The 24,605-nt window shown below is 36.1% G+C and overlaps 3 protein-coding genes across 19 annotated transcripts in view; 2 read left to right on the top strand and 1 right to left on the bottom strand.

Annotated features, from left to right (window-relative positions):
- LOC108194947 (probable nucleoredoxin 1) overlaps nucleotides 1-1,306 on the top strand; it is a 39,684-nt gene extending 38,378 nt beyond the window's left edge. For all 15 annotated transcript variants that reach the window (XM_064081287.1, XM_064081289.1, XM_064081285.1 and 12 more), the window contains 2 exons: nucleotides 99-608; nucleotides 731-1,306. In XM_064081287.1, coding sequence (XP_063937357.1) covers nucleotides 99-608; nucleotides 731-1,141 — 921 coding nt within the window. In that variant the 3' untranslated portion in view covers nucleotides 1,142-1,306. The remainder of the gene's footprint in view (nucleotides 1-98; nucleotides 609-730) is intronic.
- A 179-nt stretch (nucleotides 1,307-1,485) lies between these two features.
- LOC108196731 (sister chromatid cohesion protein PDS5 homolog D) lies at nucleotides 1,486-10,321 on the bottom strand. Of its 2 annotated transcripts, none has more exons than XM_064081274.1 (13): nucleotides 9,949-10,321; nucleotides 8,550-8,753; nucleotides 8,216-8,397; nucleotides 8,004-8,124; nucleotides 7,749-7,916; nucleotides 6,373-7,311; nucleotides 5,591-5,649; nucleotides 4,831-4,882; nucleotides 4,078-4,161; nucleotides 3,908-3,966; nucleotides 2,814-2,865; nucleotides 2,477-2,533; nucleotides 1,486-2,358 (listed from the first exon to the last, which is right to left on the bottom strand). In XM_064081274.1, exons 1-13 carry the CDS (start codon nucleotides 10,078-10,080, stop codon nucleotides 1,753-1,755), a joined length of 2,715 nt encoding a protein of 904 aa, XP_063937344.1. In that variant the 5' UTR covers nucleotides 10,081-10,321; the 3' UTR covers nucleotides 1,486-1,752. The 2 variants fall into 2 exon arrangements, with proteins under 2 accessions (XP_063937344.1, XP_017219639.1); XM_017364150.2 differs by having other exon boundaries at nucleotides 4,078-4,146; nucleotides 9,949-10,320.
- Nucleotides 10,322-13,775: 3,454 nt separating this feature from the next.
- Nucleotides 13,776-23,054, top strand: LOC108193829 (stromal cell-derived factor 2-like protein). Of its 2 annotated transcripts, XM_064081838.1 has the most exons (7): nucleotides 13,776-13,954; nucleotides 19,421-19,678; nucleotides 20,668-20,808; nucleotides 20,902-21,042; nucleotides 21,544-21,593; nucleotides 21,695-21,824; nucleotides 22,655-23,054. In XM_064081838.1, exons 2-7 carry the CDS (start codon nucleotides 19,574-19,576, stop codon nucleotides 22,736-22,738), a joined length of 651 nt encoding a protein of 216 aa, XP_063937908.1. In that variant the 5' UTR covers nucleotides 13,776-13,954; nucleotides 19,421-19,573; the 3' UTR covers nucleotides 22,739-23,054. The 2 variants fall into 2 exon arrangements, with proteins under 2 accessions (XP_063937908.1, XP_017216144.1); XM_017360655.2 differs by lacking the exon at nucleotides 13,776-13,954 and having other exon boundaries at nucleotides 19,317-19,678.
- Nucleotides 23,055-24,605: the final 1,551 nt, after the last annotated feature.

Genomic DNA, 24,605 nt, shown 5'->3' with positions numbered 1-24,605 from the left:
TGTCAAATTTCGGTGTTCCATACTATGATCAAATCTGAAATGCACTAATTCCTTGTTGACATATATATAGTGTTCATGTGTTTTGGTTCTTTTTTTAGGTGAATATTAGTGAACTTGAAGATAAGACAGTGATATTGTATCTTTATGAATCGGGTTGTACCAAAGCTTTGACGGCACGGCTTAAGGATGCGTACAAAGTCTTGGTCGAAGAAGAAAAAATGAAGTTGGAGGTTGTACTTGTTTATATATATGACTCCTGGAATACACTTGGGCGCACAAATGAAAAATCTTTCATGCAAGAATTTGGGACAATGCCTTGGTTGGCCCTTCCATTTAGAGACTCAAACTGTAAGAAATTGCAACGTGTGTACCTATATCCGTCTGAGTTGGGGGGACCACAGCCGGATCCTTCACTTGTTGTCATTGGACCATATGGACAGTACTTTGAACCTTTTGGTGCCAGTGATGTGTTGATGAAGTTTGGTTCTCGAGGGTACCCTTTTACACGCAAAAGAGGTCTTCATTTGCAGGTTGAGGCAATAAAGAAGGTGAACCTTAGTATGTTATGGGATCCAGAACCTGTCTTCATTCGAGGGTGTGGTTCAGAGGTGATATTTTTATCTTCAATGCATGTGTAGTTCCATTATTTATATGTTATAAAGTCCTTAAATACTAGTTTTAGGAATGCTGTAAAGTTTTTTTAATGTCTAACTATTATTTTCTTGTCCAGGTTCCTTGTTCTGATATTGTCAGTAAGGGAGTTATTGTATTTTGTGATGCTGTACAAAATGAGTTGTACATCCGGTTCAAGATCAAGCTCCAAGAAGTGTATCAAAAAAAAAGAGGTCAGAGTGATGAGTTTGAGGTGATACACATCGGATCAAAGAAGGGGCAAGAAGTGCCATGGTTGAGACTGCATCCCGATTACCCGTACAAGGACTCGACTGTGAGAAAAATATTGCATGATATATTCCATTATGGTTATGGTATCCTGGTATTTGATCATGATGGCAAGGTTGTGAGGGCAACCTCCAATCCTCACATGGAAAGAGAGGATGAGTTTCCTTTCCATTATGGTCGTTTCGAAACGGAAATTGGCTTTGACTTGATAGAGAGGTTCCATTGGGACTTTTGGGACTAATGTAGACTGACTTCTGCATTGCACCTTAATATAATACTTGTGTACAAGGGGGCTAATATTCTGATTAGTTAGTATTGTTAAGTATTCAAGTTATTGCTGACTCGTTGAATGATTGTAGCATTTGTGCATTTTGATATTAAGAATTATGTTATTTTTTGCTGGTGATTTTGGCATACAAGTAGTCTATATATATTTTTCAAAACTACTTTTTCTAAATTCATACTTAGTTTTCAACAATAAAATTAACAATTTTTTAATACCCATGCGAAGCACATCATCATTAGAAAGTAGATGATCTTCCCAGAGCTTACTTATACTTGCAAAGAACTCTTTAGATATAAATTCAACACTTAATTGCCTTCTTGTATGTTCTGATCGAACATGTAACAGACGGATTACAAACAGAAACAGATATAGTACGGCAACATATGTTGTGTTTTAAGAAAACCAAAAACTTTTTGTTTGTTTCACCTTGTGAAATCCTGTCAAAATATGACACCAAACCCTCAGAAATACATCCAACTAAAGACTTGTTAACTTGACAAACATTTTACAACATCCACAAATTCTGGAACTACACATGTTTGCTACTCTAAACCCACATCACAGGCTCACGGCTTGGCCAGCTCATCCAGGGGATTCCGCCATTCGCTTGCTTTGGATTCATGTAGGGCCAGTTCATCGCGGAACTTCTTCCCGACCACCGCTAATGCTCTTAAGCAGCTTTCGGACTCCTTGGCCCACTTTTGAGCGGCTGCCAAGTCCCTTTCTGCAGCTTTGGAGACCAGCCACAGGCTGGACTCCATTTCTCTGAGCACGGAGGGGATTTTGCCTTGAGCTTCACGGCACTTGGTCAAGCATTGTTGGAGCCAGGAGACCTCGATTTTGGCAGCCTCTGCATCTCGCAGCTCAGTCTCCATAGCATCGAGCCGCGATAGGGTCTGCTGCGCATTGCCGCTTCGCAGCCGCTTGACAATGTCGCATATAACATCAAGCATTGATGCTCTGACAGTGGCTGAAGTGAACATGCACTTGGCAGCAATGTCACCGTACCTCGCTATAATGGAGGTTAGAATAGGTGCATTGGCAGACTTCACCCTGTACCCAGCAACAGTGACTGGGATGCTGCTTGTTTCGCCAGCATGCTCACTTGCCTCATGTGCTGGTGAAATTTTGCTGTGGACATCATGCACTGTCCTCCTTTTTGTCCTTCCAGCCTGGAAAGGAATGGATTATAAATAGTAAGACAATTGCATCGAGTTTCTTCATTCAGCTTATAAGTTTCAGGATAAAAGAGATGGAAGAGATCACACAGTAAACAATGGACCAACTCACCCCATCTGGCTTCAATTTACTGCGGACAAGCATGCCTTGCTTATGTGAAGCAGAAGCCTGCATTGGATTTTCACAGAATATTATCAGAAATAATTTCTACATGAGCCTAATAAAAAGATGACATTATTTTCTTCTCCACAGTTCTTAAATTTTAAACACTTTGCTCCTTTTGATTAAACAAGTGCAAAATAACCAGATAAATTTTGCAATGTTTATAGGAGATGAGGAATATGATGACCAGTCACAGAAACATCATCAGTCAATCTTATGATGGTACAAAATTCTCAACACAACTTCTTGTTATACTTTCCATAAAAAGAGTTTACTATGATCTCACCGTTTCACTGAGATTCCCTGGATGAGAAGAATTAGCTCCAGCACTGGGGAACCTGCATCGAGTAAATCAAAAAAGAAGGATTAGACGTTTAACACGTAATAAGGCACAGCATATATCTAGTTGAACTCAATTGGTCTCTTAATCAATAGGAAAATTCTGTTTCATTACAGAGTGCTATATGTCATATAGCAGATAGTTGCACAAAAGGAAAGGTGTTTAGAAGCTTGAAAGTTTTATATCAAGTGTGGCATTAAAATATTAGTAGAAGGATCTCAGATAATTCCAACGCATGTTACAGAAAACCAGTTGCTGGACAGAGTTAAACTACTTTATGTTTGCTAAGTGAAGCACGAGGAAAATTATTCATGTTTCCTAAATCAATTTAAAAGATATTAAAATATTGAGTTTACAGCTGAATGCTAATTCATAATCGGATGTGTGGACACACTGCACATGTCTATCAAAGTTATAATGTATTACATTTTCTATAATGATTACCAGCATTTAAACACAGATTTTTCCCAAATCATACCAATCCTCAAAATTGATAATGGTGTACCAAATAAAAGTTACAGTGGGACAGAATTCACAGAACCTTTGTACCAATTATAGTTGGGTCTAGGAATATCATAGATCCCAAAAATCAGTGGCAATTTCAATTATAGGCAAGTCAGCAGTGCTTAATATGATCTCTGGACATCATTAGGTGTAACTTAGACTAGGACAGAACAATCCGCCATGAAACCAAGCAACAGTGAAATTTAATTTGAAATGAGGAACATTACACTAGTGATGATTTTCAAGAGCCTATTTCCTGAAGTAACTGTCCATATTATTGGTAATGAGCAGATATTACCAATCTAGTCCAGATAGGCTAGTATACATACAAGAATTTAACATCTATCAACCTACATAGCTAACAAAATAGACTGCTGATGCAACTAAACAATTAACTGACTATTCTGTTCTTTACAAAAATCAACAGTCAAATTATTCTGTTCATACATATGTGAAGTATGTCCAAAATTATTTGAAAAATTTTAGACCTAAGAAATAGTCAAACGGCAAAAGTAATATAATTAGAAGCTGCTTACCTGTTAGCTGAAGTTACTAAAGGTGGCCGTGTATCTTCAGTTGCCTCGCTGTCTTCCTCCTACCATCAGTAAAGCATATTTTCAATTGCCCAATTATATAAAAAAGTAACAAAATAATAAGAAAAAGTTGCAAAGACAAAGTCACGTAATATGCATCATGATTCACTCACATCTTCAACTATTTCCCAACGTTCTGCTCTAAGATACAAATTCTCTTGATCGCCATCAACATATTCCACCTGTGAAACAGACAACTAATTGATGATCAGTTTTAGATTTCAATAAATCTCTGATTCATTTAAGAAGACAAACAATTCTTAAATGAAGCAGTTTCTCTCTAATAATTAGTGACAATGGAAAAGGCAGGAAAAGCATAAAATCAATGGAGAAGGCAAAAAAAGCCCAAAATATAATGCAAACAGAGGGTGCAAGGCAAGCCATGGTATTGCCAATTTTCAGAATGCTATAAAGAGGGGTCTTAATGCTGGTTCTCATCTCCAGCCACATCACCTAGCAGGAGCTGAGGAAATGGGGCTGGAATTCCTTCAGGGAGACAAAACATGTATAGAGAAATATTTAATCAACTATACTGAGATTTTAGGATGTGGACAAAGATCTTTTTACGCTGTAGTTTGTTTGTCTTATCATGGGATTTCCTTCAAGGTCAATCATACACAGTCAACTACATCTTTGGGAGCTAGGTACCAACACAATTACCACTATCGGGCCTGCCATGGACGGGTCAACACCTATATATTAGATGGGGAAAGTGCCAAGAGCATCGAGCAAAAACAAAACAAAACCAATTCATATAGGTCATGGTTGCACTTGGCGTCAGTTTGATTTGGGAAGTACAGAAATCATTGCCAACAAAAAAGAATAATAAAAGAAGTTAACAGAGGCATGCACCCATAGTAATGCACCTTATGCTTTTTTAGTTCTCGGTCAAATCCAGTGATAACTCCTTTGTAAAACCTAAAAAAACAAAACAATAGGCAAATTAATTTAATTAAAACATATATCTGCAATATATTAACGCATAACACATGTAATAAACTCCTGCCAATATATATCACATATAACTTTCACACGTATTAAACCTAAGAAGTTTTTAACAGACAGGAAGCTAAAAGGTAGAATATAGACAAGAAAAAAGGAGAGACAATTAATCATCTATCAAACAACAAGGACTATACCCAAACTTATATTAAACCCCAGGAAGGGACACACTGCTGAAACATATGTGCTTCATGGTCCTTTAAATTTCATGCTTCTAGAATTATTAGAGTGACAAAATATGAAGCCGTGGGTAATTTTTAAAATTACTAAATACCTAGCTTGCCATCAGACGAGAAGCCATCCTAAATAATAACCTTTCAATAATGCTACAAAGGTTATTCTAGGACACAGAAGCATAATAAGTCTACTACGAGCAACAAAACATTTACACTTTTCTGTTCATGTCGATGACTAGACCACATTCTCCAACATTTATGTGAAAAAGATATAGTGCACCGCTTATGCTGCCAACATATCTGTAGCTGATTTGTGATAATGTCTATTCTAATCCAAACCAGCAAAAATGTGCAGAGGATACAACTGTTAATATCACGAAGAACATACGCGGCTTGTAAAAACGTCACAAAATTTAAGGAGGCAGGAGGGATGATCATTAGTACTTACTGGTCATCTGCTGGCCACCAAACCTTTATCTTGCGACCAACTAACTCTTCACCATGATCCTGAGAAGGAACATTTTAATCAAAACTAAGCTACAAAATACAACTTTACAACATTCTTACAAATATAAAAATTGTGATGAGGCATCTATATTACACATCACCACATAATTTCACACCGGCTAACAGTGCTGCTTTCTCATATTTCAGAGTATAGTTACTACAACGATTTTGATCTTCGTTCCTTATATGATACACCCTACGTCGCTTCTTCTATCCAGAATTTTTGTTTTGCTTAAAAAGTAGATATCATTATTTAACAGCTGACCCTAAGTTTGCACCGAGGAACGTATTGTTAAAAGAAATCCATTCTGCGAAGAGTCTTAGAATGCACAAAGCATATATCTCAGGAATATAATGTAACAAACCACTAGTTTGATTCAAATAGGTGGCTAAAATGTTTGTGAAATTGTTTGCTGACAGAAGCAATACTAAGCAGTAGGTATAATATGGCTATGAATGAGTATACAAAATATGAGCTGCTGATGTGTTAATATGGACAGCTAATTCCTTGTGTTATTTCTTATTTGATAATAGCATGGAAAAGTCATATACAGCTAATTCCATGTGTTATTTGATAATAGCATGGAAAAGTCGTTTATAAAAAACAAAGAAAATGAACTTCATAAAAATTGTTCAACTAAGAACTTATTGGTGTTAACAACACAGGACACCAAAAATAAACATTAAATGGCACAACACTTCCAAATTATTATTGCAACATACCTTTGATGCCCCACCATATGCAAACTCATCACTAGTTTTATCAGTAGCATGCCCAATGGGAGCACTCCTGCCTAGTTTTTGTACACCAGCATCAAGTTGCAACACTGGAAAATCCGTCTTTATTTCCTGAGAACTGCCAATACCATCTGTCGTAGAAGGAATAATACCTTCTCTGTTTTTCACAGCAGCATCTCCGGTTTCACTTTTCCTTGCGGCCCTCTTACGCTTTGCTTTCCCATCACCTTGAGATGCAGTATTTACCGGACCTCTCTTTCTCCTTCCCCGGGGATTCCCAGTGCTTCCAGATACTTTAGAAGCTACTCTCACTGGCGTTCCTTCACTCTGGGTTTTGACCAGATCTCCTGCAGAGACTGACAATAGATTGAGGCCGTTGTCTGCATTCATTGAACTATTCGATTTTTCTTTCTGTTGCACACCAGATTGAGGTCTAGAGTGAACATTCTCTGGAGTGCTACAATTCTCAACCGGTGGCAAAGGTAGACTCACACCTTGTACATTATTGACTGAAAAGGCAAGAGATTTGGGTTCTTTGCCAGGTTCAGATGGAGAAAATGAACCTGCCAAAGCTGAACTATTAGATGGAATACTTCTCTTTCTGGCATTCTTCCCACGACAAGGTGTTTTATTAGAGCTGCTTATTCCAATAACCCATGAATTGTCATATCCCTCCTCTTCTTTTTTCAGAGAATTGGGTTTTCTACCCCTTTTTCTTTGAGATTGTTGTGCCACGGCTCCTTTACTAATATCTTTAGGTTGGGAATTGCTTAGTGGTGCGACACTTATCTGTTGGCAATTGGTTAAAGCGATCTGATGCACAAGAGTGTCAGATCCGCCACTAATCATGCCAGATCTTGGTTCTTCTGCATTTTCGTCATTTTTCATCAGACTGATGGCATCTGATACAAATGTTTGAGTATCCTGTAAAAAAAAATTTGAGTTTGAGCAATTTAGTGGCCACAGATGTAAGAACAGAAGACAAGGTCATTACATTCTAATGACTAAATGGCTGTGGAAGCATGCATGTTATTGTGAACTATCTGTATTGGTCAAACTCAAAGTCCAAACTGAGAGTGAAGCGAAGTCCCACGATAGTACGATATAGGTTTAAAAGGTCAGAGCCATTTTTCAAATTTACTCAACACAACGCCTCCTACTAGAAATACAAAAGCATGGAAAAATCAACAGAATTGCAAATAAACCAACAGAAAAGAATTAAGGCAAAAAATAATTTCTACATACACATCAAAGTAGGACGACATTTGCAATCACTGCAGATAGATCCAGCACTCCATATAGTCTAGACAGATATTAATTCAGAATTGGCATAAACGGAAATAGGTCAAAAGAACACCTACCACATTGTCTGTTTTAGGCGCCACTTGACATATTGAAGCAACAATTTCTGAAAACTCAGTATATGCCATTCCCATGGTGCTGACTGCTTTTTGAATATCCAATACGAGTATGCCAGCACAGTTTTTCAAGACTTTCTGCCCCAACTCCCATGAAACGGGAGAAACATACTGAAAACCCCAAGCGAAAATAAATAAATAAAATGAATAAAAGGGATGCTCATGCTCATATAACCCAGGTGAATGATAAATTGCTACCTGATTTTCCCTCTTCACACTTTTTAGAAGAACGCTCATAAGTTCAAATGAACGCTCTTCGCTTTCCTCTACAATCAAGGTCATGATTCTCTCCATATCTGATAATAGAGCATCAGGTAGGCTGCACATTGAAAGGGGAGCAAGAATTTATATGATACGATTAAAATATTTTTGATACTCTACATGTAACAAAGCATGGTTACAATACATACCTCTTGATGTCTAGAAACCGCTCAAACATTTTAAGTATTAAATCATCCAATTCAAGGTCCAACATTAGAACACAGAGCCTTATGTTTGCAAGGGTTTTAAGAACTAAAACGGCTCTGGAGTAACTACGACCACTGGTATTGGATAATTGCTCAACTGCTACAATGCTGAGCTGAAAAAATTTCTGTAGAGCAATAGAATGAGAATTGCAACATGTAATATCGTAAAATTACATCAATTTGTATGATTTCAGGAAAAATATGAACCACGAATAATAAAACAAGAAGTCCATCTAACTTTGTAAAAAAAGTAATTTTATTTTAGAAATTAAAGTACCTTCATTTCATCATCGCTGTAAGGTGCATTTGGCGCCATAATCCTTGCAATTTCACTAATGCAAGATGCAACCCAAACTTTTACATCAGTATCATTGTGCATCAATATTTCAGTACCCATTAGCGCCTTCATTGAAGGCTGAAGAGCATCGAGCATTGAAAGAGTTGGCTCTTGACTGACCTTGGACAAGAGACATCCGAGTTCCTAAAATAACAGCATGAAACCAGAGAATGTAATATGTACTATGTTTATGCAGGAATTCTTGTAGATAGCTTGGAAGATGGTTTGAATAAATAAATGTCAATAAGGTGTATAAGCTATGATAAAGAGTGCTTAACAAGTGATCATAAATCCAATATTAGAAAATGATCATATAATCCAATATCAGGAAATGAAGGTCGAAAACTGAAATATTGCAGATTTAAGGTTACAAATTGTCAACATAACAAGCATAACATGTGATGAAAATGCAAAGGAAAGACTATAATGAGACATGTAGCAAAAAGGAAAAACGGCAGAGAGAGAGAGAGAGAGAGAGACGTACATGACAAGAAAGTATAACGTGTGTTACAAACTGTAAAATTTGTATACTGGTGGTATATACAATGTTACGCAATAGCATTAATATTTCTTCTAATTATAGATAACAGAGACATCCGTAAGCTTTTGGTTTACATAATACTATATTCAAAAGAAATATCCCAACAAATAGGAAGCAACCGATACTTGAACAACTAAATATTTACCAGATATTCGATTCACTTTCTGCACCCATATGCCAATGAGTTGTAACATATATTCAACAAAAATCAGAAAGCTATGACATCATTTTAGGTCAGCGGAAATACTTATCCGTACATTAAACATATAAAACCCTAAGGTTTGCAAAGGTAACATATCGCACCACAAGACAGTCGTCATAAAAGCCCGACTAAATAAACCCTTAAACATCACATGGTACATGTTTGCGGTGAGTGGGGGTGCGCGCGCACATACATGTATAGTAACAACATGGTTTTATAAAAAGAAAGTCATGTTAGCATAGCATTCTATCACTCCAGCCCGGCATTACTAGACAAATCAATCAACACGCCATGACATGAACGAATCCTCAGAGTACTTGTACCAAAATTGAACAACATTCACCACCACATCTATTCACAAACAAATCATATATGTGCAAAATCAAATCAATCCAAACCTAAAGAAACAAAAATCAAACCTTTATGCTAAAAATCACAAACTTTTCACAAGAAACAAACCCAATTAGAGAAACCAACATCAATTCATCACGAAATGAGAAACAAATAACAAGCAGACCAACAAAATCAATTAATCCCAAAAGGGCACACATAAAAATCAAATCTTTATGATGAAAAACAAGAAAAAGGGGCCTCACATCAAGAAGCTTCAAGAGTTCATCAGTTGAAGAAGGGGGTTTCAACAGCTTGTTCCCAACATCTGTAAGCTCCTCTTCAAGCTCTTCTTCTGAGATGGATGGAGGGGGTGGAAGGGTGGGAGAAGAAGCCATTTGGACACGAACCCCAAGAAACCCTTGTCGGATTTAAGATTAAGAACTTAGATACAAGGTTTGGACAGAGAGAGAAGTGTTCTTGAAAGCGATATAAACAAATGTGTGTTTCGGTGGAGGGTTTATATAGGGGCTAAAGACTCTAGCTTTGTGCCTGCCTGGCAATCTATTGTGCTTCTACGTGGTTTTGCTTGCGGAAGCGTTTGCAATTTGCAACAATTTTTGCTTTCAAGCCCTATTGCACTTGAGGGTCCAAAGCTTTTAGAAAATTATACAAATTTGATATCTTTTGTGAGAATTTGAATTTAGGGGTATATTTAATTCTCATTTTTAGTATCTTTTCTGGTATATTCAATTCATATTAAAGAAAATAAAAAAGCTTATTACAAATTTGGAAAAGCTTGAAAAAGTTTAGTAAAATATGATAAAATTTTAAATTTTAAATTACATTTAAAAATTTTAAGATATTCTCATGTGAAATAGTTTTTTCTTCGTACTTATCATAATGTTAAGAGTCTGGCCATGGTTCTAAGCAGAGTTCGTCAGTTTACCCGTGTTTGTTGACAATGTGCAGATTTCTAGTCATGCATCACCGTCTCACATTTTGTGTATATCCCATCGTTTAAATTTAACAAAAATACATATAAAAGGGCTGTTTGGATGAATTTAAAATAATTTTTTTTTTGTTTAGAATAAAAAAGTTAAGACTTGTAAGTAATTAAAATGTTTGCGAAAGAAGTAGAAACCCACAAATAAAAACTAACATTCTTAGTTTTTTATAAGTGCTTCTTGATTTTTTACACAAGCAGTACGAATAAGTGCTTTTAACTTATACACCCAGAAACTGGTCTTTTAAGTGGTAAACAAATACCCCAAAATATAAAGTTTTTCCAAAAATATTTAAAATATATATCTATTAATTGTAAAAATATGATACAACATAGTGTTACAGTCTAAAAAATAATTGATTTTGGTCATATTTTTGAAAAGATACCGAAAGCATTGATATATTTTACACATTTTTATAACTTAATTTGAATTTAAAACAAATTTTTTATAATCACTCCTATCAATAAAAAATATAAGACAATTATTTTACCGATAACTATTATAATTTAATTCATTTGAAAAAAACTCTTATAATCTTACAAATATACACCTATCTCTCCTCTTGTAATTCGTGAATTGGATATATTTAATTATAAATTTATATTCTAATTTTGTATTAAGAAAATTAGTAATATACTGTTTTTTTATGGTGTGCTCATGAGCACATGGTAAGTGCTAAAATCTATGAATTTGGAAGATTTTGATTGGCTTACACCCTCTAATAATGGTAGACCTGCTGTATTTACAACAACAACCACACTAATCAAAACCATCCAAATTCATAGATTTTAGTGCTTAGGGGGGTGTATTCGATTGGGATTTTAATGGATTGTTTTTAGTCTATGGATTTTAATGGATTGTATGAGATTTTGATTTTGTGCGGATTCTTAATAAAATGTCGCAGAGTTGATGGGATTTAGGTACAATGCTTCAAAATCCCATTGATTTTGATGGGATTTCAAAAAACTTAAAATACACTGAAGAATGCCACAAAATCCATCATTTTATGAAATGAAAAAAAATCCATCAGCATTTGAATACCATCAGATTTTAATGGATTTTAAACAATCCCAATTGAATACCATCGGATTTTAAAGCATAATTTAAAATCCTAATTGAATACCACCAGATTTTGTAGCATAATTTAAAATCCCAATTGAATACCTCAAAATTTTAATGGATTTCAAACAATCCCAATCGAATACCCTCGGATTTCATGAATGCAAAAAAATGCTTTAAAATCCCAATCCAATACACCCCTCTTAGTATGTGGCCATGAATACACACCAGATAAACCCATAATTATAAAACAAGTAATTCTAAATATTTTTTTGTGTTGTTGTTGTTGCTATATACATATATATGAGGTATTATGATATTGAAATATATTTCTAATATCAAACCACATAACTTGTGAGAATTTTTTCCATAATGAAGATATATTTAAACAATATCATCTTTGATGTCTAAAATTACAACCCGCTAAAAAAAAGTCTTATTAAAACCCTGTGAAATTAAACTTTATTGGGAAAACTTAAGGGATAAAGAGTGCCTTCAAAAAAAACATTTATTATTGACAAATTAAAGATGAAATTATTATCTTATGATAATTATATGAAGTTACTTTTTATCAAAATTGTCTCTTACACTGAGGTTCAAATTGAAGCAGCTTTGTTTTCAGATTACTTAACATATAGAATATTAAAATTCTTTAATCTAGAAAGTATTACAATCAAATCTCGTGCAATCCAGCATACATCAGTTGTGAACATAGTAGCATCGCAACTAACCTTCACATAAGTATCATTTGTAGTCCAATGTTCACAACTATCAGTTACATCAATTGATATTGGATGAGTGAGATCTTGCAATATTCACAATCGTGCCATATTTGATGCAAGTCGTACGGACCATCCAAAGCATCATGAAGTCCTTCTTCGAAATATTACGGAAACCCATAACAACACACACAAAAATATCAAAAAAACATAAACATCCCAAAACGATGTGCGTGACTAACAACCTTGATGACGATGTACCCAACAAGAACTCAACCAAAAGGGGTTAGATCTTGATTTTATTAATAAATTTGATAAATAGGATAAAAGATGAAAGAGCGAATATGATAAATCAATAAAAAGGATGAAGGTTGAATAGCGAAGAAGTGGCGATCAGAATCCTAATTCTGGAGGTCGACTCTCAAAACTACAAACTCTAGTATGAGATGAAAATCAATTTGGTGTTGACTCTGTATCAGTAAGAGCATCTCCATCTCCAAAAACCCTTAGCTAAAATTGTTTATTTGGCATCTTGATGACACTTACAGAGATTATTTAAAAAGTATGCAACTCCAACCCTCCACCCCTTAGCAAAAAAATATAGCCATTCATGTTTGATTGGCTATATTCGTCGAACCAAGTGAGCCCTTAGGTTTGATTTTACACAAGCACAATTATAGATAATCAGCATATACATGTCCCCTTAGCAAAAATTTATATAATGAACTTAGGCAATCAATATAGCCAACCATTATACATGTTCTCTTCGGAGATGCTCTATCTCCAATGATAAAACTCTTAGCTAAAATTATCCATATGACGTGTATTTGGTATCCAAATGTCATTTTTAAAGATTATTTAAAAAATTTAGAACTCCATCTCTCTCCGTAGCAAAAAATATAGTCAACCATGTTTGGTTGGCTATATTTGTAAGTCTACAATATTCAGCATATTTGAGCAACTCGTCCAAAATTCATATATTCAACACGTTAAATTAATATATCTCATAATATTCATATAATTAGAAATAATAACACATCTGATTCAAAATTATATACCATTAACTAAAACCACCGGCTAACCTCTTTAAAATGCCCTTTTCATATTTTCAAAATAAGTTCTTATTTTTATTTGTCGCTTTTTTTTTTGTTAAGTTGGCAACAAATAAAAATAAATCCAGGTCGGATATAGAAGCACACCTGAAGTCCACGTGTAATAATCCGATTAGTAAAACCCACAGAAATGACGTGGCATACGACCTTGACTTTTTATACTAGTCTATAGTCTAGTCTACACTCCCTCTCACTCGTCAATACAAACATCTCTCTCTCTCTCCCATCTCTCTCGCATCAACACCCGTCGGACTATTAAACCGGAGTGAGTTCGGATCTCCAGCCGGAAGATCCGACCCGCAACCCTCCACCGTGGCTTCTTCAGCTCAAAAACAGCAAACTAATCTCTCTCGTCGAAAATCACAATCCACTTCTAATGACATATTAGCTGTCAAGCCTGAGCTAAAGCACAACTTGAGAATAGCTTATAGCCAAACAGTCCCTTAAGTTTCATAACTGTTTCTGTTAGAGTCAAAGTGTTGACTCTGTTGTCTATAAATACATTTGTACAGCTACTACTCGTTCTCACCAGTTGTAATACACATTTTACATAATGAATATTTTCTCTCTCTTAGTTTTCTTTACTCTATTCGCTCCATGAGCTTAGTTTATCTGGAAGGTAACATGGTATCAGAGCTTTGATCTTGAAGATTTATCGATTTCCGCTGCTTATTCTACTTCCAGATCGTAAGTTTACTAATCTTTTCCAGATCGATTCGACTGTTTCATGGATAATTGAGTAGATTACTTCTGTTTGTGGTTGATTTCTGTGTTTGCGTTGCTTGTTAAGATCGATTCTGCTTAAGCATCGAGTTGAATTGGATTGTGTTAGTGATTGTGATTGTGATTGTGATTGTTGCGATCCTGTTGTTACGAAGTGATTTGTGGTTGTTCCGTACAGTTTCTTGTTCTTTAATTGGATGTTCAGTTCTTGATTGTAATTTCAAGAAATGGTGAAAAACACTTATGCACATGTGGTTATGAATGCAAATAATGCAAATAACACACATATTGGAGAGAGTTCCAATGCTAATAATGCAGAAGAGGAAGAAGAAATTCCGATGACCTCGAATTTACATCCTCTGTACCTGCAAAACATTGATCATCCTGGATTAATTCTTATCACTAAGAAGTTAACAGGCTCTGAGAACTTTGGACCTTGGAAAAGGTCACTTACTATTGCCTTGTCAGCCAAACACAAGTTAGGAATAATTGATGGATCTGTGCCTCGTCCTGAAGAAGGATCTATGTTAAGATCTCAATGGGATAGGGTTAATGATATGGTTATCAGCTGGATTCTTAACACTGTGTCTGATGAGATAAGTGATGGAATGGATTTTGTGCATTCAGCCAAGGATGTTTGGGATGAATTAACAGATCAGTTTTCTAGTATTGATGGACATCGAGTGTATCAAGTGTTAAAAGAGACTCATACTCTTGTACAAGGAGATCTGTCAGTTGAGTTGTATTATCACAAGCTGAAGAATCTGTGGGATGAGTATAATGCACTTGAGCCTATCATTAAGTGTGTCAACAAATGTGAAACACATAAACAACAAGAAGACAGAGATCAGAGGAAGAGGCTTCTACAGTTCTTGATGGGACTCAATGACAGTTTCACATCTGCCAGGAGTCAAATTTTAATGATGAATCCTCTACCTTCTACTACTCAGGCTTATTCACTAGTGAAACAAGAAGAAAAACAGAGACACAATGCTGGCATCAATTCTGTTTCATTTCTGGCTTCAACCAAGAACACCAACAATACTGCAAAATTTCAGAACAATGCAGTTGAAGGAGGTTCCAAGAAAACTTTGAAGTGCACTTATTGTCTCAAAGAAGGACATCTTAAGGAGAATTGTTTCAAATTAATTGGATATCCACCTAAAGGCAGAGGAAGGGGAAAGCCTTTCAATCAACAAGGTGTTAAATCCCAGGCAATGCAGGTTCAGGCTAATCCAGGAAAACCAGATGCACAGATTGGTTCTACTTCCAACAGTACCAGTATGGATCAGCTGCAGCATCAGGTTAATGTGTTAATGCAGATGATGTCAAAGAACTCTGCTCCTGCAACCATTTCCACACCTGAGGATCACATCTCAAGCATAGCAGGTTTGGCTTATACCATGCTATCTTACATACCGCAAAAATTACAGCACATATGGATCATTGATACGGGAGCATCTAATCATATGTGTTGTGATAAACAACTCATGACTAACATTTTTACCCCTTCAAAACCTTTTCATGTAGCCTTACCAAATAGTCAAGTCATAGCTGTCAATCAATTAGGCACTGTTAGATTGTCATCAGCCATTACTCTTCACAATGTGCTTCTAATTCCTGAGTTTAACTGTAATTTGTTATCAGTTAGCAAATTATCTCAGGAATCTAAGTGTGTTGTTTTGTTTTCTGCTGGAAAATGTCTGTTTCAGGACCAGAACCAGGTGAAAACTCTGGCAGCTGGTACTGAACAAGGAGGCTTATATTACTTCTCACAATCCACTCCTCTTCCAGTTGCATCTCCTTCTACTGATATGATCAGTTCTTCACAACCTATAAAGAATCTCAGTTTTTCTCATTCTGTAATTTCAGATACATCTCATGTTAAGATGTGGCACTTAAGATTAGGTCATGCACCTTTTCATGTGTTAGAACATATTTCTTGTATTGGTAAACTACCTGTGTGTAATCCTGGAGTTTGTCCTATCTGTCCTTGTGCTAAACAAACACTACTTCCTTTTCCTAAAGCTAGTGACTCTCATGCTAATGAGATTTTTTCTTTGCTACATATTGATGTTTGGGGGCCGTATCATGTGGCTACTACATCTGGTAGTAAATACTTTCTTACCATTGTGGATGATCATAGTAGAGCCACATGGACAATTCTTATGAATAGTAAGCAAGATGTTTTTCACAATTTCAAAAACTTCTTGTCTTATGTTTCTAATCAGTTTAGCAAATCTGTTAAAACTGTGAGGTCAGATAATGGCAGTGAGTTTATCAATCATAATTTCAAGCATTTGTTTGCTCATTCTGGTATACTTCATCAAACTTCTTGCACACATACACCTCAACAAAATGCAAGGGTAGAGCGTAAGCACAAACACTTACTAGAAGTAGCAAGAGCTTTAAGATTTCAGGCAGGATTACCTGTTAAGTACTGGGGGGAGTGTCTGCTCACTGCTACACACATCATAAACCTACTGCCTACACCAGTATTAAAACAGAAAACTCCTTATGAGATGCTTTTCAAGACCAAACCTGATTACAATGGTCTTAAGGCTTTTGGATGTCTAGCCTATGCTTCAGTGCATCCTACTGACAAGTTAGCTTCCAGGGCTGTTCAATGTGTATTCTTAGGTTATCCACATTTGACCAAAGGATATAAATTGCTTAGACTTGACAATCACTCCATTTTTGTCAGTCGACATGTCAAATTTTTTGAGGATATATTTCCATATCATCAAAAACCTGTTACTCATAATCCTTCTGAGTCACATACTACATCTGTCAATTCCTATGATTTTTTAAATTGGCTCAAGGCATCTTCTGTCACACCTGAGACTTCAACTACTTCTCAGTCTTTTACTCCCAGTGCTTCAAGCACACCAGTTCAGTCACCTGTTCTGTCCTCAGATCATTCTCCTGTTATTGAGAATTTTCAACCTACAAATTCTCCTTCCACATCCAGTTTTGATTTAGGAGACACAGACACTTGTGATGCTCCACATGAGTCAGCTTCCCCTTTGCCAATAGTAAGGCAGTCCACTAGACAGAAGGCAAGACCTACTTGGTGGACAGATTATCAAGTTCCAAGTTCCAGTCATGCTCCAAATGCTGCTTTTGCACACTGCTATGATTTTGCTGAAATGGATTCTTTTAATTTGGCCTTGTCTCATTCAGTTTTTGACACTGATCAGCAGGCTTTCTTAGCTTACTCTAATTCCACTTTTGAGCCTAATTTTTACCATCAAGCTGCTAAGGATCCTTTATGGGTTGAGGCCATGGATAAAGAGTTGGTTGCTTTGGAAAACAACAATACCTGGACTCTTGTTCATTTGCCACCAGGAAAGACAACTGTTGCTTGTAAGTGGGTTTATAGGATCAAAACAAAGCCAAATGGGGAAATTGACAGGTACAAAGCCCGATTAGTTGCAAAGGGTTTCACTCAATTAGAAGGGATTGATTTCCATGATACCTTTGCACCAGTGGTGAAAATGGTAACAGTAAGAAGTTTACTGGCTATTGCAGCTGCAAATAACTGGTTTGTGGAACAATTGGATGTTAACAATGCGTTTTTACATGGGGATTTAGATGAAGAGGTTTATATGCAATTACCTATGGGTTACAAAGTCAGTGATCCCACACTTGTTTGCAGATTGAATAAGTCCATATATGGTTTAAGACAAGCCTCAAGACAGTGGTTTTCCAAGTTAACCACTACTTTAGTGGATGCTGGATATAAGCAGTCTCTACATGATTATTCTCTGCTCACTTTTAAGTCAGGCTCATCTTTTGTGGCAGCTGTCATATATGTGGATGACATTTTGTTATCAGGAAATGACATGTCACTTATTCAGTCTGTTAAAACTTTACTGGATAAAAAGTTCAGCATCAAGGATTTGGGGAAAATAAAGTATTATCTTGGTCTGGAAGTGCACAGAGATAACACTGGTATACTGCTAAGTCAGCCGAAATTTGTCAAAGATTTACTGAAGTCAGCAGACATGTTAGACTGTAAGCCTCTTTCTGTACCATTAGATCCTCAGGTCAAGTTATTTGACAATGATATGTCAGGTGATCTCATACCAAATGCTTCAGTCTATAGAGCTTGGGTTGGAAAATTGTTGTATTTGACCTCATCAAGACCTGATATTTCATTTTCAGTACAATTGCTTAGTCAATTCTTACATGCTCCTCGAGTTAAACACTTGCAGGCAGCACAAAGAGTGCTCAGGTATCTGAAGTGCACAATGAACCATGGTCTGTTTTTCCCTGCAAACAATTCATTGCAGCTAAAGGGTTACAGTGACAGTGATTGGGGAGGAGATCCAAATGATCGAAGGTCTGTTGGTGGTTACAGTTTTCTGCTAGGACCAGTGGCAGTCTCTTGGAGAGCCAAGAAACAATCAGTTACATCTCGTAGCACAGCAGAGGCGGAATATCGAGCGTTAGCTGATGCATCCTGTGAGGTCATTTGGTTGAAAGGATTGTTGAATGATTTAGGACTGCAAATTCCAGGAGCAGTGCCTTTATTCTGTGACAATAAGTCAGCAATAGATCTTACAGCAAATCCGGTCTATCATGCTAGGACTAAACACATTGAAATGGATTGTCATTTCATTCGAGAAAAGGTACAATCTGGTTTGGTCACAGTCACACAAATTGCTTCCAAGGACAATTATGCAGACATTTTGACAAAAGGATTAGGCAGAGTGTTACACTGGTCATGCTGTCATCAACTTGGTCTCAGATTTCCACCAAGTACATTGAAGGATCCAGAGAATATACTCAAGGATAGTCATTCAGAGAACAAAGCCAATATGGTGTTATTATCTGGCGTGTCAGTCGAAGGGGGGGCTAATGACATATTAGCTGTCAAGCCTGAGCTAAAGCACAACTTGAGAATAGCTTATAGCCAAACAGTCCCTTAAGTTTCATAACTGTTTCTGTTAGAGTCAAAGTGTTGACTCTGTTGTCTATAAATACATTTGTACAGCTACTACTCGTTCTCACCAGTTGTAATACACATTTTACATAATGAATATTTTCTCTCTCTTAGTTTTCTTTACTCTATTCGCTCCATGAGCTTAGTTTATCTGGAAGGTAACAACTTCTTCGTCTTCATCATCTCCATCGAACCATAACAGACAGGGCTTGAATTCGGGTTCGACCCGAATTGTGTACCGGGAAAGACTTAATTCGCTTTCGGATTCGGATCCGGACTATCCGTTTTGGCAACAGACGTGGTTCATTTTGCTCTTGCTTGCCATGGCTTTGTCTTTCTTTGGCATTGCTGCTTTTCTGTTTCTCTCTCTGGATTCTGAGTACGGATTTAATTATCCGGCCTCCGCTGCGGTTTCCGAAGGCGTTGAGGTATCGAAATTCAGTTGAATTTAACGAAAATTTTATTCATTTTTCGAGATTATTTGTGTTTCTTGCTTTGAAAAATGCATACTGCTATGAAAATGTTATTTATTTGATGAAGTTATGTGCTTGTTGAATTTTCATTTATCGAGGTTTAACTGTATATTGATCGGTTATGTTGATGCTTGATATAGTTTGTAGAGTGGCACTGGTTTATGTTCTGCGTGTATTTATCGTAATATAGTGAATGGAAGGTGAGATGTACCTTGTGTAAGTTATGAATGATGTTAGTTAACGTGACCTAATTTATAATTTTGTACGTATGGAAATTGAAGTAATTGTTTGCCAGTGCGGCAGGCAATGCCAATAGATTAATGTATATGTTTCCCGCTAAATTGGTGATAATACTGTTATTTTGTTCTATATTTGTGTTGCTCGTTTACTTTAATATTAGAGAAATTTGTAATTGATTAAGTGGCGCAGTGCGGAGCGAGAATATGTACTAGGGTAAAACTAGAAAATTAGTAAATTTGTCTTTGAAAATTATTATAAACAAGTTTGAAAATTTAAAGAAGATTCAAGATAGGGTTTATTCCCAATTTAATATATATTAGATTAAATTAAATATGACGAAGATAGGGTTTGGCGCATAAGAAGACGGGGCTTCAACCTTTGCGAGGATTCCCAATCTAATATGTATTAAGCTAAACCAGCTCTATGCTAAATATGTACCATATCGTCCGTACTACTTTATGTGAGACCAGATTTGAGAAACCCTTGACACCTTGTAATCTTGTATCTCCGATCCTAAAGTGGTGTTGGGTTACCAAAATTGTATTGATACTTAATAGATGCATTGTGGCATCGCTGAGATGCTCAAAATTTTTTGTTTGTAGTATACTCTTTGGCTGTCTCAGAAAAAAATCTGTTTTTACCGATTATGGAGTTTTGTTGAGCAAAAGTATGTTACCTCTTCTAATCGCTGTTTTTCTTGGCAGATTACTTATGGATCCGTCATAAAATTGATGCATGAGAAGACAAGATTTCGACTGCACTCGCATGAGGTGCCATATGGTTCTGGCAGTGGGCAGCAGTCAGTTACCGGTTTTCCAAATGTTGATGATGCCAATAGCTATTGGGTAGGTTTATCTACGTGTTTCTTATTGGATATACCTTATTGTTAGGTTATCTGTACTATGTCACTAAGTTTTGGAATTTCTGTTATGTTCCAGACTGTTAAGCGCATTCCGGAATCATCTGCAAAGCAAGGAGCGCCAATCAAAAGTGGAACTATCATCAGATTACAGCATATGAGGACCCGGAAATGGCTTCATAGTCACTTACACATGTCCCCCATCTCGGGCAATCAGGAGGTTATTGAACTGGACATGCTCCATATGTGCTGTTAACTTTCTATATGTGTATGTGTGTGTCTATTTGCTGATATATAATTATATTCATGTCATGCCTTAAAAGTTGATTATGAATAGAATATTGTTGAAATAATTATCAGCGTGCGTGTTTAATATAGGTAAGTAATAGATATTTTGACAAGTAGTTCATTATAGTGTGTAACTGGTGCGCTGTCTGAGTTTTCTTATTATGGTAACCTAGCCTAGCAGTAGCAGATGATTGCTTATAAAAATTATACACTTCGAATCGGAATATTCAATAGAGAATGCAAAACTTAGTTTATCTGGTTTAAACTTGTAAAAATATGTGACGTGATCATTTGATTCTCAAGTCAAACAAAGTAGAAAAAGGATGCTTACCATTGTGTATGTTTGGTAGTCTTAAAACATCACTAGTAGATATGAAATTAAAATCTCTTATATATAAATTTTTAATTTGGAAAATTTGGCGTCTCTGTACAGGTGAGCTGCTTTGGAGATGATAGCAATTCTGACACTGGTGACTACTGGAGGTGGAGATTTATGTTCTTCTTTTTTTGGTATTATCGATGCTTATATTTTTAATAATTAAGTGTTAATAACTAACCTACTTGTGAAACTACTTTGTCCTCAGACTAGAAATTGAGGGAAGCGGGAAAAGCTGGAGGCAAGATCAAAAGATCCGGCTTCGTCACGTGGACACTGGAGGCTACCTGCACACCCATAACAAGAAATACAACCGTATTATTGCGGGTCAGCAAGAGGTGAGATTTATATGTGATAGTACTACATGGTTCCTAAAAATACTTCTCCTTCTACAATAAATAATTAAGATTAAAATTTGAAGCCTAACACATTTTAGATCAGAACACAGATTGTATTAATTGGTTAAACATCTCTTCCCTTCCCCCAATCCCCAAATACCTATCTACCACGTCAAAAGTCTAAAATGACATTTCCTTGTAAATAGGACCAATCTACATATACAGTACATACCCGATCACAAAAGCTAGTCTGATTTTTTCAAGGGGTTTAAGGTGTCTAGAAGAGAGACTTATAAATTAATATGTTTTCTTTTCATTACAGATAATAGGTTATAGATATTTTTTTACAGAACACAATCACAGAAAATGATGAGTGTATATATATGTATATACATATAAGATTCATGTGAGAACAATTTATATTTAAGATTTGTGAGAACTGTGAGAACAGTTCTGCACTCTTTTAATAAGTGCAGAACAATACAACTGTACATTTTTCACGTTTTCAGTGTTGTATTGTTTTGCAACAGAACAAAATTGTTCTTACGGCAATTTTTTGTGTTCTCCATAAAGCGTGACCCTATATAAATATAAATTTATTAAAGCCTCAAACTATATAGTATTTCAAAATATCACAACTTAAATCCAACACTGGAGGCTGCATCTACAATTGTCAGCTGACGAATAGATCAGCAGTATTTTTGCTGGATACTATGTACTTTTGACAGAATATATCTTTTGTTTTGTAAACATTGCCACATGGTAAACAGAAGCAGCTTTTTTGTTCCCTGTCTAATAGTTGATGTTTTTGAAACTTGAACATTCTGCAGGTTTGTGGTGTACGAGACAAACTTCCTGATAACATTTGGTTGGCATCAGAGGGGGTCTACCTTCCAGTTTCCGCAAGCAAGTAATCTGAAAGTAGTGTACTACAATTGGTCAGCCATACTCAGCAGTCTGCAGATATTCTCCACCTCTCCTTAATTTGTGTTGAAATGCCGATTATTGGCACTGTCTTTTAGATTACATGTATGGAGAATATAAATAGAAATCTTGGTAGTATTAGAATGTTTACCAAAGATGGAGGAACTGGGCAAGTCTTACCTTATACTAAAACAGAAGACAACCAGTATCATTCAGGCTTCTGTGTCAGTCTCTCGTTAAACTAATTAGATGACTTGGATCTTCTCAATTATCAGCAGCAATGAGTTTCTGCTTTCTTTCTGGTTATTTTGAAAGATTAGTTTCACTCTGCAAGTACTAAATGGAAGGCAAACCGACCATCTTGGTCGAATTCAAAGAGGACCATAGAGCTTTTGGCCTCAGAACCCCAGCTATGTTTCCTAATTGAACTATTGGGAAAGTGCTGTCTGAAAGGGAGGTGAGAATCAGTAAGGAGTAAATAGGATTCATGTCTTAACATATCTTTTTAAAATAGGGGCAGATTGAATAGTCTGAAGGTAGCTCAACCAGGATGGTAACCCTCAATTGTTATGAAATAATTATCAATGAGTTATGTTTTGCGAGGTGAGTACGAAAGAAGTTTGAATAGTTGAGCCTTTGGGTAAAGAGTTGAAAAACTCTTCAGTTAAGTTTAACTACTTAGCCAGTGCCCTTGCAAAAAAGAGAAAAAGCTCCTTAATTAGTATTTCTTAAGAACTAGGAATAAGTCATATTCGGCAACATTTCTCCCCGTTTGCAAATCAACCAAATTTCCCACTCTCCTAAACTAATAGAGTAAATAAAAGACACAACACAGCATCAATTCTTCTCTTTCTACTCCATAAAATCAATGGTTATGGAGCATTGCCCTTTCCTTTAATTAACTCTATTATATATACCTGGGCTACATCTACAATTCTACTCACAAAGTTATGGACAAGAAGAGTTGTTCTTTGTATTTTGTAATGACCTGCATTACATCCTATAGAGCTAAACTTAGCAATGACATACAATTTCGCCCATTTTTGTATATTCCTTGCCTCGCTATCACTCCTTTAAATTTTTGTTTCTTTTTCATTTGTTCCTCCTACCCATTATTCCTTCGTTCTTGACCATATGTGATGTGTGTCCATATGATGATGCTCGTATTAGCGCGCATTATTCAAGATTCTTGCTAGCCTTTTTAACAGAATCATCTTTTAATCTTGAATTTAACCCTAGGCAGGACCTCTTATCTTCAGCCAGATTTGATGTTGATTTAACCTGGACCTGGAGTGATGGAGCCTCTTAACCGCGAAGAACGAAGAAGAGAATAATCATAATTCACATCAAATATACCAGTTGTATCCCGCTCGCAGAGCATAATCATCAAGGGTGAGATGTGCCAACACACTTCTACTTCAGATAAAAGATACTGTTTGGGTAAAACAAGTAACAAATATTGCATTGTCATAGTCTACTTGGTGCCCTGGTTACAGGCGAACAAGTCTCGCGTCTATTATCCTAATTTTCAAAATCATCTATATTTAAATTCGTATCTCACTAATCAATTTTGACTAGGACCTTATATTATTAAGTACTTAATAACCGGCACAACTATGTATTATAATTTATAAATACGGACTCTGCCAGAAGTAAACTTACTTACCCTTCAATCTCAGACTCAACCAGAAGTAAACTTACCCTTCAATCTTTTAGTTCCGACATGCATAGAAACAATAACTAAAATACTATATAATGAGAGTACAATTGGATAGCCCAGTGGTGGGTTTATCCACTGTTGTCCCGGGACACCCGGGTTCGACCTGGTTCACCCCGAGAATTATTAGAACACTGTAA

This window comes from Daucus carota, chromosome 7 (assembly GCF_001625215.2).
Source record: "Daucus carota subsp. sativus chromosome 7, DH1 v3.0, whole genome shotgun sequence".
In the NCBI taxonomy this organism is placed as follows: Eukaryota; Viridiplantae; Streptophyta; class Magnoliopsida; order Apiales; family Apiaceae; genus Daucus; species Daucus carota.
This window is presented reverse-complemented; position numbering and strand designations above follow the sequence as displayed.

Coding starts and splice junctions, on each gene's coding strand:
- LOC108196731 (XM_064081274.1), bottom strand. CDS start 10,080: ATGGCTTCTTCTCCCACCCTTCCACCCCCTCCATCCATCTCAGAAGAA. Junction 8,125..8,215: donor CGGTTTCTAGACATCAAGAG/GTATGTATTGTA, acceptor TTCAATGTGCAG/CCTACCTGATGCTCTATTAT. Junction 7,312..7,748: donor CGCCTAAAACAGACAATGTG/GTAGGTGTTCTT, acceptor TTTTTTTTACAG/GATACTCAAACATTTGTATC.
- LOC108193829 (XM_064081838.1), top strand. CDS start 19,574: ATGGCTTTGTCTTTCTTTGGCATTGCTGCTTTTCTGTTTCTCTCTCTG. Junction 20,809..20,901: donor ATGATGCCAATAGCTATTGG/GTAGGTTTATCT, acceptor GTTATGTTCCAG/ACTGTTAAGCGCATTCCGGA. Junction 21,594..21,694: donor GACACTGGTGACTACTGGAG/GTGGAGATTTAT, acceptor CTTTGTCCTCAG/ACTAGAAATTGAGGGAAGCG.